The sequence below is a fragment of the Quercus suber genome, unplaced genomic scaffold (assembly GCF_002906115.3).
Source record: "Quercus suber isolate HL8 unplaced genomic scaffold, Cork oak 2.0 scaffold_48, whole genome shotgun sequence".
NCBI classification, from domain to species: Eukaryota; Viridiplantae; Streptophyta; class Magnoliopsida; order Fagales; family Fagaceae; genus Quercus; species Quercus suber.
The window spans coordinates 1,081,370-1,100,683 of NW_027069513.1; the positions used below are offsets into that span (position 1 = coordinate 1,081,370).

Sequence of the window (19,314 nt, forward strand, 5' to 3'; positions counted from 1 at the left end):
TTTCATGGGTAGGCTTCTCGCGAGACACTAGTGAAATCCACTTGGTTATCCAATACATGCTCGATTCTTCACCAACTTAATACTAAATTCAATACAATAAAATCCCACAAAATACAAGGAACAAAATTAAAGCAATTACAACACTTTTTGTCATGGAATAAAGCCAATATAAAAACATAGTTGTAAATCAGAAAAGCTAAAGAAGACATGACTCCGATAAATCTGTTGGTAGCAGGAGCTTGGAGGGCTCAAGTACATTGAGTAGACTAGGCTTTGAAGGTTTTTTTGTTATTCGTGTACTCTAACTTTATTCTCTAGTTAATCGATTTCGACTTGGAGGGTCGCGGAGAGGTTTTTCGCCAAGTTCTTCGGTTCCCTCTTCAATAACACGGCTTGCTGTTATCTTGTATTTGCATCTCTCTTCTCTTACTCTTGTACTTTACATTTATTGTTTGTTGTTCATGTTCATGCACTAGAGTAGTTATTGGTTTATTGCACTTCATTTACCCTTGTTTCGCACTTAGAGAAGTTAGAGTAAAAGCAATCTAACCCTTTTTTTTTTTTTTTAATTTGGGGTCTAAACAAGCTTTTGTGTTTTAGCACAAATTTGAGCTTTCAAGCACAACAACTAGTACTTTTGCCACTGAGTCTTCATCTTCTTCACAAGATTCATATAATCCAAATGACCCTTTGTTCTTGCATCATGGAGAGAATCCAAGAGCTGTTCTCACCTCTTAACCATTGATTGGAGGAGAAAATTATCCTGCTTGGGTTAGGTCAGTGAGGAAGTCCTTGATTGCCAAGAATAAGCTTAGTTTCATAGATGGTTCTCTAACCATTTCTTCTCCATTGGTGGATTCACCAATAGATGTTCAAGCATGGATTCATTCTGACAACATGGTTGGCACTTGGATCATCAATTCAGTTTTCCCAAAGCTCCAAACTAGTATCATATTCAGAAATACAACACTTGAGATCTGGACTGACCTCAGTCATACATTTAGCCAATGGAATGGACCTAAAGTCTTCAATATTCAAAAGCAAATTGCTGAGCTTCATCAGGGAGAACAATCAGTCATTGATTATTTCACTCAACTCAAGGTTTTATGGGATTAGCTTTAGAATACCAACCCATTTCCTCAATGCACTTGTGGAAAGAGTGTGTGCAACATCAATCAGAGGTTATCAAATCTTCAAGCTAAAGAATCCAAAATGAAGTTCCTCATGGAGGTTAATGATGCCTTCTCTCAAGTGAGAACACAGATACTATTGATGGATCCACTGCCTTTTATCAACAAGGCCTATTCTTTGTTTATTCAAGAAGAAATGCAAAGGTATATCACTAATTCTATTCAAGTTGAGTCCACTGCATTGGCTACCAAGAGTTCAAGATACAATTCCAAAGGGAAAGAAAGACCTTTGTGCACTCATTGTGGAAAATTGGGTCATATTGTGGACAAATGTTATAAGTTGCATGGTTTCCCACCAAGGTACTAGTTCAAAAACAAGAATGCTATGGCTCATCAAGTCTCATTTGTTGCTGATCAGTCTTAAGGTCATCTCTTTGTTCCAAAACCAGAACTCAATCCTATTGCCACTCAAGCACAGGCACCTGCTTTTACACCTGATTAGTATCAACAAATTCTGGCCTTGATGGGTTCTTCTTTAATTGGAGTATAGCAAGCTTCAACAAGTCAAGATCCTCATATGGTCAATACTGTTTCTTTGCCATCCAATGTTGTTGCAAGTAATGTTCCTTACTTAAAACACTATGTTTTCTGCTAAAGTTGTGAACAGAAGGGCTTTTGGCATTGAAACTTCGGTAATAGATATAGGTGCTACTGATCATATAGTATGTTCCATGTAGTTATTGGCTTCTTTTACTGAAATCTCACACACTGTGATTGAATTGCCTTATGGGGAAGCTGTTGTTGTGACTCATGTTGGTACAATAAAACTTTCATCCCACATTACCCTCACAAATGTCCTTTATGTACCTTCTTTTTCATTCAAATTACTCTTTATCAGTGCCTTGACTCATTCTCAACCTCTTTCCTTGTTTTTCTTTCCACTTATTGCTTTATACAGGACCTTACTTGCTGAAGCACAATTGGAATGGGCCAAATGCATGATAGGTTATACTTCTTACAAGGATCAAGCCTCTCTAAAGCTACTAAGTCTCTTGATGATTTCCTTCTTAAGCATAAACTCAAATCATTTACTTCTTTTTTTTCTTCTGATTCAGTTTAATTGACTTAGAGATGTAAAAATTAGTCAACCAACTATGGTAGAATTAAGGTTTCAAATTTTAAATAAAACAATTCTACAATAATAAAAAATTATTTTGTGATAAATATGATTATGAAATGCATTACTTTTCATTAAATTAGTTCAAATTACAAAATAATAATAATAATAATGAGATCACCATAAAAAATAATCACGCGCAACGCGCGGGTCTGCGACTAGTAAATTTTAAAGAGTAAATACAATCTCACCATAAAACAGTAATAAAAATCTTCCCTTTGAACACTTCAACTCTTTATAGTTGCAGCACTTAAGAATTCCTCTAAGAAAACTCCTTCAATTTATCTTCTTCTGTGCAGCTTGAGCAAAGAAAATGTTTCCACCAATGTTTCCTTTTCTTTTCTTGGCATCAATTCTCATTAAGAGAAGTCTAACTTCTTATCAAAAAAAAGAAAAAAAAGAAAGAGAAGTCTGACTTCTCACAAGGCTGGAGACAAGCTCATTAAATGAAAGCTGCCTTTAATTTCTCTAAGCTTGCAAGCTCATTTAGGAGAGCTTTGACAAGTGGGATAGACCACACCAGGTGCCACGCACCCAACATGCTTAAGTCCTTGGGAGGTACTGTCCTCTTTTATATTGGACTTAATAGTAGCCTCATCAGTAGCGAGAATCGTTGTTTTAAAAATCAAACTAGACCAACTGGTCCAACCAGTTGAATCGGGAATTGGCTACTAATTCGGTTTAAAAAAAAAAAACTAAAAACCGGACAAAACCAATCAATAACTAGCCAAAACTAGTCAAAAAACCGAGTAAATCCGAGAACCAAAGGCAAATTCAATTTTGCCTTCGATTCGGTTTTTAAAACCATAGCAAGAACTTAAATGGTGACAAGTTGTGATTGGTGAAAATCAAATGATACACCTCAACTACTCATAACTCGCTATGTAACAAGTTATTGCAAAAATTGTGAAATTTTATGTATCTCTAACATTACTCAAAACGGTTTCAATCCTATTGGACATGGTGATGACTTTGTGAGCTGTCATGTGGGCTTAGGTGACTGACAATTGCCCCTATGAGTGTACCATTACATGAAAATTCAATCTATCAATCCAAATAATTTATCGTTATAGATAACTTTTTCTTTTTCTTTTTCTTTTTTTTGGGGGGGGAGGGGGGGGTGGAGTGGGGTGGGATTGGAAGAATGTTATAGATGGGTGCGGCTTATGTCCAATGCTCCAGTGCACTGGAGCCACACCGATTGTATAGATAAGTTAAAAAAGACAAAAAGGACGACAAGTTTTTAAAACCTTCGGATCAAGACAAAAAGGACGTTGCATAAAATTAATCATTAAAAAAATAATAAATAAATAAATAAGAATTGGGGTGAATTGCACGATGCAATTGCCACCAGATCTCAATTCCAATTATGTAGTTACACTTTTAGCACAAAAAATAATAATAATAATTATGTAGTTACACTTACACTGTTAATCAAGAGAGTCAATTTCGTATCGGAGGCTACTTTGATTTGGCCAGAGTAACGAAATATTTTAGTATTGATTGATACCGGTGTACTGTTTCAAGATTACCGTTATTTATATATTTCTATACATAAATATATATTTGTATTATTTATGTAAGTATGAATTTATTAATTTTTATTTTTATCAACATAAAATTTAAAATCCACATATTTTATAAGCCTACATGTTAGCTTAAGTACATTAACTAATATATTAGATTAAATTTTTTTTAAAATAAATTTTTTCAATTTCTATTTTTTTTTATTGTACCGGCTAAAATGCTAATACCAACTAGTACGGGCCAATATTGACTGGTATAGCTAAAATACACCGATACAACCCGGTATTTTTTTTGTACATTTTGGAGGAAACTAGTACCGGTATAATGATGGTACCATATATTTCCCTAGTACAGCCAGTACCGGTACTATATTGACTTCTTTGCTTTTGATCCCCCTGGCTCTACTATGTCTTTACCTTAAAACTTTTGCTCTTTGGAGCTGAAGATAGAAATGACTGTTTTTGCTTCATTCTGATTCTTGATTTCATAGATAATGGAATATTTATGACCCATCTCAATACTAGAAATTAAGGATTATATATGACTGATATTCCTAGCTTATCTTATGGTGTACCCTCCCTCTTTCTGTACATCTTTTGGCCACCAATGTTGTGTTCTTATATATACACAGTTAATTCAACTAGCTACTCTTTCCTTACGTTGAATATTTTGCTCTTTGGAGCTGCAGAGAGAAGTGAGTAATTCTTGGTTCACAGACAATGGAATATTTCCCACTCCAAGAGAGAGAGTTTATGACGTTGATGCAACCTCACAAATTTTTATATACATAAGAAATTGCATATTATTTGAAAGTCCTTAGTACATTGAGTAAAATTCACTCAAGTATGTCAATCATCCACTCCTTAGAGCATTTGTAGCAGATGTGTCAAATGTGTCAAATGCCAAATATTTTGCGCATTTGGCACACCAAACACAAAAACGAAACTTTATCAAATGTTCCAAATCTCAAAAAATATAACACACAGCTACAATACTGTCTCAAATATGAGATAGTACAAACAAAAATGGTATAAATTTTAATATTTTTTTATTCTCTTTTCTCTCTCCTCTCTCTTCATTTTATTCTTTCCTCTTCTCTCTCACGTCTGTTCTCTCTCACCGGTTCCCTCCCTCTTTCTGTACATCTTTTGGCCCCCAATGTTGTGTTCTTATATATACACAGTTAATTCAACTAGCTACTCTTTCCTTACGTTGAATATTTTGCTCCTTGGAGCTACAGAGAGAAGTGAGTAATTCTTGGTTCACAAACAATGGAATATTTCCCACTCCAAGAGAGAGAGTTTATGATGTTGATGCAACCTCACAAATTTTTATATCCATAAGAAATTGCATATTATTTGAAAGTCCTTAGTACATTGAGTAAAATTCACTCAAGTATGTCAATCATCCACTCCTTAGAGCATTTGTAGCAGATGTGCCAAATGTGTCAAATGCCAAATATTTGGCGCATTTGGCACACCAAACACAAAAACGAAGCTTTATCAGATGTTCCAAATCTCAAAAAATATAACACACGGCTACAATACTGTCTCAAATATGAGATAGTACAAACAAAAATGGTATAAATTTTAATATTTTTTTATTCTTTTTTCTCTCTCCTCTCTCTTCATTTTATTCTTTTCTCTTCTCTCTGACCGGTTCCCTCCCTCTTTCTGTACATCTTTTGGCCCCCAACGTTGTGTTCTTATATATACACAGTTAATTCAACTAGCTACTCTTTCCTTACGTTGAATATTTTGCTCTTTGGAGCTACAGAGAGAAGTGAGTAATTCTTGGTTCACAGACAATGGAATATTTCCCACTCCAAGAGAGAGAGTTTATGACGTTGATGCAACCTCACAAATTTTTATATACATAAGAAATTGCATATTATTTGAAAGTCCTTAGCACATTGAGTAAAATTCACTCAAGTATGTCAATCATCCACTCCTTAGAGCATCTGTAGCAGATGTGCCAAATGTGTCAAATGCCAAATATTTGGCGCATTTGGCACACCAAACACAAAAACGAAGCTTTATCAGATGTTCCAAATCTCAAAAAATATAACACACGGCTACAATACTGTCTCAAATATGAGATAGTACAGACAAAAATGGTATAAATTTTAATATTTTTTTTATTCTCTTTTCCATAGTCCGACTCACCCAGCCGTCGTGAAACCTGTTCTTCTTCGTCCCTTCCTAGCCTAGTAGCCCAGATCCCAAATTGGATTCACATGCACAAGCTAACCGGCCCTTCTAGGATTCATCCCTTCTTTAAATTTCATGTCTGCAAATCGAATTCTAATGGTTAGGAATCTCTATTGTCTTCTGTATCTCGTCGATCTCACTCTACCTCTCTCTAATTGTGGGTTTTTTTTTTTTTGCTGCAATTTGGGTTGATCTGTTATTGGTGAGTAATTGTGGTGGTTAGTTTGCAATAGAGGTGGGTTGTAGTGGTGGTGATGGTGGGTTCTGATATGATGGGTGAGCTGTGGGTGATGGTGGGCTATGGGCTATGAGCGGTGACAGTGGTAGTGGTGGTGGTGGGCTGTGAGGGTGATGGCCAGTGGTGGCTGTCGGTGTTGTTGCAGTAGTGGATATTAGTGGCTAGTGGTTATGCCGTTGACGTTGTTGCTGTTGTTGATGATAATAGAGAGGAGATAATATATTATTTTAATGTGTAGTAAATATTATTTTAATGTATAGAATTGAATGATAAAACATCTGATAAATGAGATATTGTAAAATGATATGGTAAAATAATAAAGTAGGCTTTTGGTGTGTCAAAATGGCATTTTTTTTTTGGAAACATCTGCTACGGATGCTTTTATAATTTGTACTTTGTCCTCAAGTAGACAAATACTTGCCGCCCAATAAGTACAATTGGTCCCAACACACTATCACTACAACAATTGATAGAACTTCGATTGGTATATTCGTATATGTTATGAGTATGATTTTGCTTTGCATTTGGCTTTCAATCACCGATTGGGGACCGGAATATAAGGCCATGAAAGAGCTTCCATAATGAGGGCCTTGCATCAAACTCATCACTTTCAACTCAAAAGGAGTACTGAGAGGCATTCATGAAGACATTATTTTATTGGAGTTTTGGTTGCCTCAAAATACTCCAATATCTTCCCCGCAGACCATGAACTAATGTTGTTCACCATCTCCTACACCATAGACCGTGCAGGGATGCGCATTGGCTAAGCAAATCATACCAACACAAGATAATCATATTAGTAGTTGAATTTGGATTCTGCTGATTCTATCATCTACAATGTTGCCAGTCAATGTAAAATTTTGTGTGGTAACAAACTATTCCTAACCATGTTGAAAACATTTTCTAATAAAATTGGCAATGGAACAAACATGAACTTTCCACCTAATGTTTAGGCTTCTACATCTACCAGTTGGGCTATTCTTAATGACAGTACAATAAGGTATCAATCTAATATAAATATAATGTAATATATAATAGTTGGATCAAGATATGCCCAACAGCAAGATTCTACAGACTTCAACGAGGATCAAAACCCAAGTGAAAATTGGGAAATCACCTTCTCCTGGGACCAATGAGACTCTTGTTCTGGCCTATGATGATAAGGTTGCGTTTGATGCTCAGGGTGGATAAGTGAGCTGAATCTAATTATACTAACTTATTTATTAACATATTACAGTAATAACTATCTAAAATAAGTAAATCATTTATGACTTAACAAATGGGATAATAGTGTGTTAACCTCGTGAGCCAACCGGGGAACGTTTCCTTGGATGCTTCAAGCTATGAGAGCACCCATCCAAACTCTAGCTTTTCCCATGCCATCAATTTCTATAAATGAAAAAACTTTCTTAGGAAATCTTAACTTGTTTTCACCCTCTTGATTGTTATCCATCAAGGAAGGAAAAACTTTAAACAAGTTTTAGATCTTGCAATTTAGAAGATGACTAGGGAGGTATATATAGAAACTTCGGGTCATGAAACCGATGATAAAAATGAGAGATTAGTGAAATCTGAAAGAATCTTTTTTATGTAATTCTATCTTACTAACATAACGTTTGTTTCAATTTTAGATATAAATGATTAAGTAGAGAAATCGGTTACACAAATTTGACTCACTTGTAATGAGATTTGTAGGGGCCTTTTTTGCTATGTTGGGCCGGGCTGGCCCTTTGTGAATGTAGGCCCAAGTGTTCTGGGTTGCAGGAGTCGAGACCGGGCCAACTGGAACTCAACTTGGCTGGTTTATGCGCGAACTATGCCTCGTCTGCCAGGAGGGTACTTACCGTAGACTGAGCTGTTCCAGAGAAGAGCTTGCGGCAGGCAGATACAATTGACAAAACAAAATCATATGTTCTGGAATGACCAGATAGTTCTTTTAACAAGAAATGACCAAACTACAATAACATTCGACAATCTTTGACAAATGAACAGTAAGGGCAAATAGTAATGAAGATTTAATCCACAGTTTATGTAAATAAATTCAGTTTTGGCCCGCAGGAGTAAGGCCAAAGAGAAAGAACGCCCCTTCTCAACGCGATTAACCTCCGAGGAAAGGAAAACGGGATTCCTGCCGTGGAAGTTAATAGGTTTGAGAGAGGCGGGCCTAAATGGGGACTTCTCAAAATAACTATAGAAGAGAGCAGTGATTCGAGAGGGAGAGAAGGGAAGGGGCCTATCGATGCATGCCACTCTCACTCGCTCCGTTTTTTCTCTCTTTCGCTCTTTCTTTCCTAGTCCTTTCTTAGTGATTTTCCACTTTTATCGTTTTTAGTATTATCTTCCTCTGTTTTTCTAAGCAAGTTACATAGTATTCCTTTTTTTAAGTTGCATAGTATTGTTCCCGTACCTCTTGACCCTCTTCCTCTTGCACATGGCAGAGGCGCCCTTTTATAGAGCCTGCCGAGGTCGATTCTTTACTATTCTACCCTTTAACCGTTTTTCGTCTAGTCTGGGCGCACTCGCAGACCCTTACTGCTGTCTGCGAGCCCCTCTGCCACAGACACAGACAACGATTTTTCTGTTAGTGCGCCGCGGCATCTTGTCCTACCGCGGTGATGTTTCTCTCTCCTATCCTTCATGGCATGCACCCATTGGTCTCCACTCAGCCTTGCCTCTTTTGGGTTATATGCCATCCCAGCAGGACGTACTCCTCAAAAGAGTCTGAGTAGGGACCTCAAAACAGGTCTTCCCCTCTCCCCACCTCCAAACCATGCCCTCTTACCTCTGACCCATGACCCTACCATGCCCTGTATTGGCTGGGTACAAGCTGGTGGTGTCTAGGTCTTGCGCGTGGTTTACGTCTGAAGGCTGCCTGCTGTTCATACATCTGCCGTGGGCTGGAGACATTGCTTGCATTTGCCTGCTGTCCGCTTCTGGCTTCCTGCAAGTTGCTGCTCTGATTTCCTATCCCCATAAGGCCTGGGCTTTGCCGTGTACTGGGCCTTGTGTTCCTTTTCAACTCAATTCTTTTCCCACCATGTTGTTTGGCATTTCCTGCCGTGGCAATTTGTTCCTGCTAGGCCTCTTTTCAGGCCTGCCGTTCCTTTCTTTCCCCCAGTGGCTTAATATGGCCACTGGTGTCCTTGCTCGTGGGCTCCAGCGTCCCTCTCTTTTCACTTGGGCTTATCTGGCCCTTTTACTTCTTTTGGACTCCCTTGGTCCATTTACTAATTTTGTATCCCATGGGCATTTACTAACTCAATTGGGCTTCCTCGGCCCAATTTCCTCGTTCTCATCCTTGGGGTTCATGGGCTTGCCATTATCCCCTACTTTCTTTGTTTACATTGCTTTGGGCCTGCTGCGGCCCATTCTTACTTTTTCATAACATACGTTGCCCATGAGTGTCTTTTCTTACTTTCCGGGCCCATTGGGCTCACTTGCTTCCTCAAGACCCATTTATTCATGTTATGGGCCTGTGTCCTACCTTTCCTGCCGCCTGGGCCTAACAGTCTTATTTCATGCTTGCCACCTTTATTGCCTGTTTTGCTGGGTTGGGCTGGCTTTACAGAAATGACCCTCAACAAGATTCAACAAGTAATAGCATCTATTTAAATGATTCTCTCATGCTCATGTAACGTTTATTCAACTTTGGGCAATGAAACCGATGATAGAAATAAAAAATTAGTGAAATCTAAAAGAATCTCTTTTAAGTAATTCTATCAAATTCACATAATGCTTGTTTCAATTTTAGAAATAAATTACCAAGTGGAGAAATCGGTTACACTAATTCACATGTTATGAGATTTGAAGTGGAATAAGATAAGGCAAAATTAAAGTCTATTAATTTAGAAGCATCTATTCACATGATTTCATCAGAATCATGTAACGCCTATTATGTAAAGAAATCGGTTACACTAACTCACTTGTTATGAGATTTAATGTGACATAAGTACCAGCAAAATTGAAGTATATTAAAATTCAAAAGCATCTATTCACACGATTTCATCCAACTCATGTAATGCCTATTCAACTGAGTAGAGAAATCAATTACATGGACTCACTTGTTATGAGATTAAATGTGGCATAATTAATAGCTAATGAAAGCATATTAAAATTCAAAAGCATCTATTCACATGATTTTATTAGACTCATGTAACGCCTATTTAACTAAGTTGAGAAATCGGTTATACTGACTCGCTTGTTATGAGATTTAATGTGGCATAAGTAATAGCAAAATTAAAGCCTATTAAAATTCAGAAGCCTCTATTCACATGATTTTATCATACTCATGTAACACATCCAAATAAGTACAGAAATCAGTGTCTTGAACTACAGTTCCAATTTTCTCCTAAAAAACAAATCCAATCATCAAAAATTTAGGGGCATGTTTTCTGAGTGTATTTTCGATAAAGATACTAAAAATTTGTGATTTGATTCAATCAAAAAGGTTGTGTTCCATGTGTAACCCGAAGGAGCTTCTCAAGTCGAAGAGCATATTATGCTTAACATATCATTGATATAAATTGTAAAGGAGGCATTAGGCATACTAAAACAACCTATATAACTCCAAAAATTTTAGAATTTTTTTTTTTTTTAAAGAAAAACCAATTTTAGAGAACATAGTATTAAAAAATTGTGAGATTTTCAGAATGTCTCTTTCGGAGCTTAATCAACAAAAACCAAGGTTGTCTTACGCTACCCAAAACACCTCCCCTTTTGTTCTAATTGTCCAGAGCACCACGAGCTTTAGCTTCTCATTTTGCTTCCCTCTACAGACTGAAAAATACAAATGAGACCTCCGGTGATGGTCCACGGTACTAGATTTGATGCACACAATGTCCAAGGTCCAAATCCTCTCACACACTCACAAAAAATGCTAGAGAGAGAGAGAAGATAAATTAGTGAAAAGGTTGTTGAATGCTCAAATCTTGTTTGTGTGAAGAAAAATTCTCAATGGAGGGTTTTGTAGCCACACCCCATTGAAGGGCTAGCTAAAAATCAACCTAGGAGTTATGCCCAAGCATTGCTCCATATGGCTATTACCAGCCACCTGTGTGATGCTCATGCTCATGCTTTACACCAAGTAAGTCTCGCTCGAGCAAGATCTTTCATCCTAGTTTCAACTGTCATTCAAAACCCTACTTAGAGAACCTATATAAAGTACATTAAACACGGTTTTTCCAAATTTGAGAGGAAGTAAAAGTGTAAAACCCAGGGTTTCTAAGAGAAAAATTGTCTCCTTCTCTTGGGTTTGAATGAGAAAACCTCGCTAGTTTGTTATTTATACCTGTGATCCAAATTTGAAACCACAAAGTTCATTACTCCAATGAGTTCATAGACATTTTCAATGAGATACCATGTTAGAGAATCTACTTCGTGAAATAGATATGTCGTTCCTGAACTGATCCTATTGAAGAAGACCTTAATTTCTAGAGTTATTATGACATAACAAAAAATAGAGAGTACAGTTTCAAGAGACATCTTTGTAAAGGAAAATACTAAATTTAATACAATTCTTACAACATAAAACTTACAAACTTGTATAATAGTGAATGTGATTTATGTAGTAAAGTTTGTAGTATACCTGCATCACTCCTTTGTAAAAGCCAAGTACTTCGATACCGATTATTATGATTCAGGTTTTGGTTTTTGGTGACAGGATGTCTTTGAGCAAAGGAAGGGCCAAACCATACACAAATGTCAAAATGATCCCGCCATTCTCTTTCACAACAAAAATTATCAATCCTCACAAAATTTGATTTGAGTAAACATTTTGGTAATCACTACACCCTTAGTAACACAGTTTTTACACTTGAACTATGACAAAAGCAGATACAAGAAAAAAACAAAAATACAGGAGCAACCCTATTACACCAAAATTATAGGAAGAAGTTTCTTCCCAAGAGGAACTGCATATTAGCATGCAGTTTCCAAGCCATACACTATTTACGGGATTGGAAGCAGCAAAGCATGAAATGGCCTTTACATTAGTCTTAGTTCATATTCACCAGCCATCGTTATGTATCTCACCCATGGAAGAGACTGGTATCCACTTTTTTCAATAATTTTAAGATACCGAACCTGACAAAAAGCCAAAAACTCAATTTATATGAGCACATTAATTATGATCAATCGTATTTTCAACATTGCATTTATTATTACCAAACCAGACAGCGAAGACAGAATGATTCATGTATAATCTCATTTGCCCCAATTTGTGCATCCACAAATGAAGATTAATGTAATATTATCCTACACTTTCGTTTTTTAAAATGTCCACCCTATGAACTATGATCATTTTTCCCTTTTTGATAGATATGACAGGTTTTGAATTTATAACATCTCTATGATGATAGTTCCTTACCATCACACCAAAACGCCAATAAGTTTCTTTTTTATTTAATCAAGATTCAATCCTAATTCAACGACTAGGGACTTACCACATGAGACTAACTGAAATCCATATTATCATATTATTTCTTAATTGTAAAGAAATCTACACTACAAAACATGGCTAATCCAGTAGTTTCTCAAATTGTTTTCCTTCAACTTGGCATACATGCAACCATTGCATGACACTCAAAGTTCTCCACACTGTTCACCCCACCCAAAATTTGTGGGATATCCTCTCTCTCAACAAAAGTCCAACATAGAACAAACCATTACAATACTGTGATACTCTTTTAAAAATCCTTGCTATTTACTATATATTGAAAAGCAGCAATAGAGAGTGCAACTCATGTACATAAGGAGAATACAGAAGAGGTAACCCAAAGAATTCGATTCAATCCTTGCTAGTTCCTTAGTTATATCCTCAGGATTAAATATACATTACACATTCTTGACCTTGTGAGTTTAGCCTACTATAGTTTCATCATATTAGACATTAGTTATCTTCTTTCGGCGTTGATTTAAATTAATAAGAAAGCACCAAGTTGAGGCAAATGACAAGAATCATGTCTCTCGTCAAGCAAGTAGAGACACGCAGAAACGCATACCTGAATCCCTGAGACAGTAAAATATGGTATCTCAAACTTCACCCTGATGGGAGCTTTTCTTTCTGGAGCAGCTTCTTCAGCTGTTACACTGGGGAAGCTGAACTCTGCCCTCAACATATACTCCTAAAAAGCTCAAGGTTATGAATAAGGTTAACAATAGAAAAGCATATTGCATTATTACACCGTTAGCCCACTGCTAATGGCAAGCATATAATATGAATTTGAGCTGTAGACCAGTTCCTACCTTATTACCAGGAAAAGACTTGATTTTCCAAATCAAGGCATCATTCTCAGGAGCATATGTAGCAGATCCCATTGATGTTCGGATATTAGGATTTGTAGCATCAGATGGCACAGGCAACTCAATTTCAACATTTGTTGCGGTACTGTATTAGAAAGTAACCAGGGATTAATATCAGAAACTTTGGAAATGGTTATGAAGAATTCCTAGAGAACAATAAAATCAAATGGATATTAAGGTGACACTTTCATCGTCCCATAGGCATTAAGCTACGTTGTTTTTGCGTTGCATTTAAAGACCCAACTCCACTATGCGTTCCTTTTAATAGACTCAACACAAACAAAACAGAGGATACCACCCTAACGCAGAAGAAAGGATTCAGCATCAATATGATGATAATAATGTGGCTGTTACAATCTCCTAAAGTCCTTAAAAGTAATTTTCTACAGAATAGACAGCATATATCATTCCAAATGCTGTAATAGACACAAAACTCAAAATGGTGAAATGCACCAATCAAAAAAATTGTACCCAGTTGTGATAGGTGAAATGTACCAATTGCAACCTATTATATGAATTTATCAAGACGTGAAGCTTGTATCCATTGACTATGAATAAATAACAATATGAGATATACTACATAAGTACTATTATTTGAATTTACTTCCATCAAGGTTCCAAAATCAATATGCCTCAAAGGTTCTAAATTTTAAGCACCTCCTTGTAATCTTCTGTTAGCCAATAACAGGAAATACAAAATTTTCAAGCCAAAAAATGCATTTGGCAGGGTGTATTAAAAGCTACATTCAGAAATGGGAGAGGATTTGCAGCAACCTTTTATGCAGCAATTGCTGCATATAGGGTAAGGTGGCAGCCAAAGAGAAGTGACATGACCAGCTTAACCCATGATTTTCTGTCACTTCTCTTTGGCTGCCACCTTACCCTTTATGCAGCAATTGCTACATACAAGGTTGCAGCAAATCACGTCCCTTCAGAAATTGCCTAGAGAAAGAGCAATTTTTATATTTCAGGAAACATCGAAAACTTGTTTTCTGCCTTTTCAAATATGCAGGCCTATTAACCATTGAAAATGGCCAAATATGAGTTCAAAATATTGAAATTTAGGATCATTCCAAAATAATTTCTGAAATTGAATTCCATTTTCATTTCTAAAATTATTGGATAAAAAGTGAAAATTACCTGCGCTCCTTAAACTGGCTCCGAGCTTTCACCATGAATTCAATACGACTTCTAGAATGCCTTTCAACCTGTGCTTCCACCCAAACGAGAGGTTTCACCTGAAACCATAAATAATTTGAGCTTAGAGACTCAAATTCTGCAAAAGCGAAATCAAGACTGGAGCTCAATCACAAGACAGAATGCAATGTGATCAAACAGATTCAAGTCCATCTTAATGGCCAATGGCAGGAACAGATTAGGGAACACAGCAATTGATTATCATTAAACTTTAATTTGGAGCAAGCAATATCAACTTAACCTGAGTACTAAGCCTGTATGTCATCAGGTCAAAAGATCCATCTGGGGGTATGAAGGATATTGTTCGGTCATTTTCAAATCGAGCCAATCGCACACACCTAACAGAAATAAGATTAATATGCTTGAAACAGGAATAAGAATAACACCATCTTAACTTGGAAAGCATTCAACTAAGACCATAATTTTCATAAACCACCAGAGAAATAGAACAAACAAGATAAGCATACATACTGATGAAACTTAATATCATCCAGATCAATGGCTTTTCCTTTTGCTGCTCGACCTTGAGCCTCCAACAGTAACTTATCATTTAGGCCAAGCTTGCACTCAGGCATACCACTACAACAAATGAAGTATGGTTAGTTGGATCTTTAATAGGAGATAGAACATATGCTCATGGACTATCATATATGCCCTGTAAGTTTCATACAGTGTTCTTCTTTGATCTAAGAGATTTTATAAAACATTATTATTTTGTTAAACAATTTTGCTGAGCATTTCAACGATTTTGCTCAGACCACAACATGTCCCTCTTTACATTCATCTACAATTCAGTAATTTGGGGTCTCAAAAATTACTAAGAAAATGATAAATTATGGACCTTAAAAATGCTCTCATTTTTAGTGCCCCAACAACATCTGAACGTATTATTTGCCCATTGCTGTTGACGAGTATATTGACACTCTCCACCACATCCAAGAAAACCTGATTTATAATGAACAAGCTTCCATCACATGTCGCATTACAGCTCAATTAAATAATCATAACATGCACAAAGAAATCAACCTACTTCATTCTTCTTGTACCGTATCCCTTCACTACGCCATGAAACTGCATTCGTCACAGCCATGGGAGGACGCTGTGTCACTTCCATTCTATAAGCATCAGTCTTGATAAACTCACTAAGAATCGTCGCTTCAGTGAATTGCGGGAACCCAAAGTCCATCATTTCATCAAGCAATTCATACTGCCAAAACCACAAGGCTTGATCACTATAAACTCATACAATAGTTCGACTTAGAATGTGCTCTCATTCATGTTACCTTACCCTTAAGGCCTATTTCGTTTAGCTTATTACCGTTATACCATTACACGATAAACAAAATAAGTTCGTCCAAATGCACACTAATTCTCGTAATCAATTCTATCACTCAGGGAATACAAGCAAAACAATAATAATGCAAATAAACTAACAAGTTCTCTTACAACAACCACTCGCAAGGCTTTATAATCTCATACAATAGTTCGACTCAGAATGTGTTCTCATTCATATTACCTTATCGTTAAGGGCCTGTTTGGTTGAGCTTATTTTCATCACAAAAGGGTATGTGTACAATGTTTTAAAGCATCATATTTTTCAAGGTACAGCGATGCCTTTACACAATTAACAAAATAAGCGGCTGAAAATAAGCTCACCCAAATATAGACTTATACAAAAGGCTCAAAAAGCAAACAAACTAATAAATTCTCTTACCACAACTACAAAATCACTTATATAATATTTCGACTCCGAATGTGTTTTCATTCATATTACCTTATCCTTAAGGACCTGTTTGGCAAAGCTTATTTCATTCGAAAAGCAATGTGCAACATTTTAAAGCATCACCTTTTTCAAGATACAGTTATACATCCAAATGCACACTAATTCTTGAAATCAGTTATATCACGCTAATAACGCGAAAAACGAACTAACAAATGCTCTTACCACAACTACAAAATTGTCTCTTAGAGATTCCTCTTCTAACTCTTCAAAATAATGCTTAAACACCTGCAAAAACGAATACAAGTCACAACAACAACAACAACAACAACAAAAAACCCCTAAAATTCACACAAATTTTCTAGCTGCGAAAGGAATAACAACACGTTTCAGAATCGAATAAAAAACGCAACGCGGCTGGCTTACTCACATCAACAATACGATGCAGAAAGAGCAAGTGGCTGGCGGCATTGCAATTCTGCCTCGAGGCAGACATCAAGTAAACGTTACTGTGCTGTATAAACATGTAGGTCACTCCATTCTCGTACATCACCGGATCTTGCGATTGCGGATCGTCCTGCAAAATAACCAAAATATCAATAGATAACAAATTGCATATCGTAAGTACGCGAATAGGCTGAAAAAAAAGAAAAAGTAATGTTAATTATTTTTTTTTACCTCTCTCTCGATGAGCTTGGTGAAGAAGCGTTCGGCCTGAGCTGCGGTGACGTCGCCGCGGTAATCGCGCCATATCAAGACGCGGCCTTTTATGTCTAGAAGAAAAAGTGCCGAGGCGGCACCAGACATTTTTTTTGGTTTTTTTTTTTTTTTTTTTTTTTTTTTAAAAAAAAAAAAAAAAAAAAAAGAATAAAGGTCCAATGGGTGCTAGTAGTTCTTCTTGGGAGTTCTTTTGATTATGAATTTGATCATTCTCTCATGGACGATGATAAGAAGGAGGAGTAAATATTGTATTTTTGGATATTTAGTTATTGTCTTGTAAATCTTCTTATTGTGTGATGTTAAATTGATGTTATGTTGATGTTTAAGACTTAAGAGTTAAGACTAAATTATTTATATTATTTGATATTTAGTTATTTATTTATTAGAATTGACAATTTTATGTTCAACAAGAATATATATGAATATATATAAATTATTTTTTAAGGACCCCGAAACACCCTGAAACGGTACGCCGAAATCGGCCGGTACCGAAATATTCCATTCCACTGGACAAACCGAAACGGGGTCCGAAACGGTATTAATAACAATGGTTTTAAGCACACAAATCGTAATACAATTAAAAAATAAATAAAAAATTATACCTTATTTCAAATTAGGTCTTTAATTTTTAGTTTTGTTAATTATTGTCCAAAAATTGCTTCAATTTCCATCATCCATTCATCTTATATTATTATAGAGAGTAACCGTTACGACAAAACTAAAAATGAGAAATTGTTGTTAAAGCTTAACTAATTATGATTTATATATATAATTTTTACTTTCACCTTCTTCTTTTTTTTAAATCTCTCTTTAAACCAAGTTTTCTCTTCGAATTAATTATGAAGACGTTTTTTTTTTAGAAGAAATTATGAAGACATTAGAGGTGAAACCCAAGAGTTTTATTAACTATTTCTTACTCTTGTTTCTCCATAAAAATATTGAAAATGAATAATAAATAATGAAAATAAATAATAAAATAAACATAAGTTTCAATTTATTTCATAAATTTGAGAATTTGAATAACAAAAATTAAGAATATATGACTTAATATGAAACATGTGAAATTTGTCCTCATTTATCCAAACTTTTCTCTCCCTAGCTCTTTGCAATATTGAAAAGTAAAAGAAATCAACTTGCATTTTCTTTCACATAAGATTCAAACCTCTTAGATTTGTGTATCAAATTGTAGTAAGAGAATTTTTTTTTTTTTTAAATTTATGTTTGGGTCTTGTCACAATCCACGCATTCTTATCTCTTTTTTTTTTTTTTCACACCTTCATTCATTTCCTTTCCTTATTACCCATTTTTTTTAATCCAATTTGGATGCTTAAATGAAGGAGTTATGGAAAAAGTTTCACCTATCTGAAGAGGAAAAAAGGGTTCCGGCTATTAGCTCTCAAGAAATGGCTCTCTCTAAACAACAAGCCCAAATTGGACTTTTACTCAAGCTACAAACCAATAAGGATCTTAACAAGTAGGCTTTTAAATCTACTATTCAACAACTTTGGCACTGCTAACATGGTGTAACTATTAAAGAAATTGGGAATAATTTTATTTCTAGCTATCTTTGTCAAGGAGGAGAACATGATTGAAGTTCAAGACAGAAGCCCTTAGTCTTTTGGTAAAAAATGTATTTTATTGAAACGTTTCAACAATGATCTTAACCTGGTAATATTACTTTCCAACATTCTCCTTTCTAGATTCGAGTTTTTAACACTCCAACTAAAAGTATAAACAGAGCTGTCGGCACTCGTATAGCTAAAGATCAGTACTCCTCTTTTGGTTGATGCCCCAAAGAATGGTCTTGTTTTGAAACCCTTTTTTTGTATCCATCTTCAAAAATGAGAGTCTACCTATCTTTTGCTAACTTGCAACTCAAACTATTTTCCCTTACACCTCTAAGCACTTGGTGCATGGGAGGTGCTAATTTAGCTATATAACTTTGATAAATGATAGTCAAGTTATAATGACATTATATTCCAAATGACAGAGAATAATACGACAATAATGCTATCTTTTTATTTTTTGGATGGGATTAATGCTATCCTTTGTGCTCCATATCATATTTCAAACATCCTCCCCTCCCATGGTCTACG

The 19,314-nt window shown here is 35.8% G+C and overlaps 1 protein-coding gene across 1 annotated transcript; it reads right to left on the minus strand.

Moving 5' to 3' along the window:
- Nucleotides 1-11,980: 11,980 nt before the first annotated feature.
- Nucleotides 11,981-17,355, minus strand: LOC112035670 (AP-1 complex subunit mu-2). Its single transcript, XM_024068499.2, has 11 exons — nucleotides 17,177-17,355; nucleotides 16,929-17,075; nucleotides 16,724-16,786; nucleotides 15,809-15,985; nucleotides 15,620-15,723; nucleotides 15,250-15,357; nucleotides 15,020-15,116; nucleotides 14,722-14,819; nucleotides 13,525-13,666; nucleotides 13,281-13,403; nucleotides 11,981-12,363 (listed from the first exon to the last, which is right to left on the minus strand). Exons 1-11 carry the CDS (start codon nucleotides 17,303-17,305, stop codon nucleotides 12,265-12,267), a joined length of 1,287 nt encoding a protein of 428 aa, XP_023924267.1. The 5' UTR covers nucleotides 17,306-17,355; the 3' UTR covers nucleotides 11,981-12,264.
- Between the last annotated feature and the right edge of the window lie 1,959 nt (nucleotides 17,356-19,314).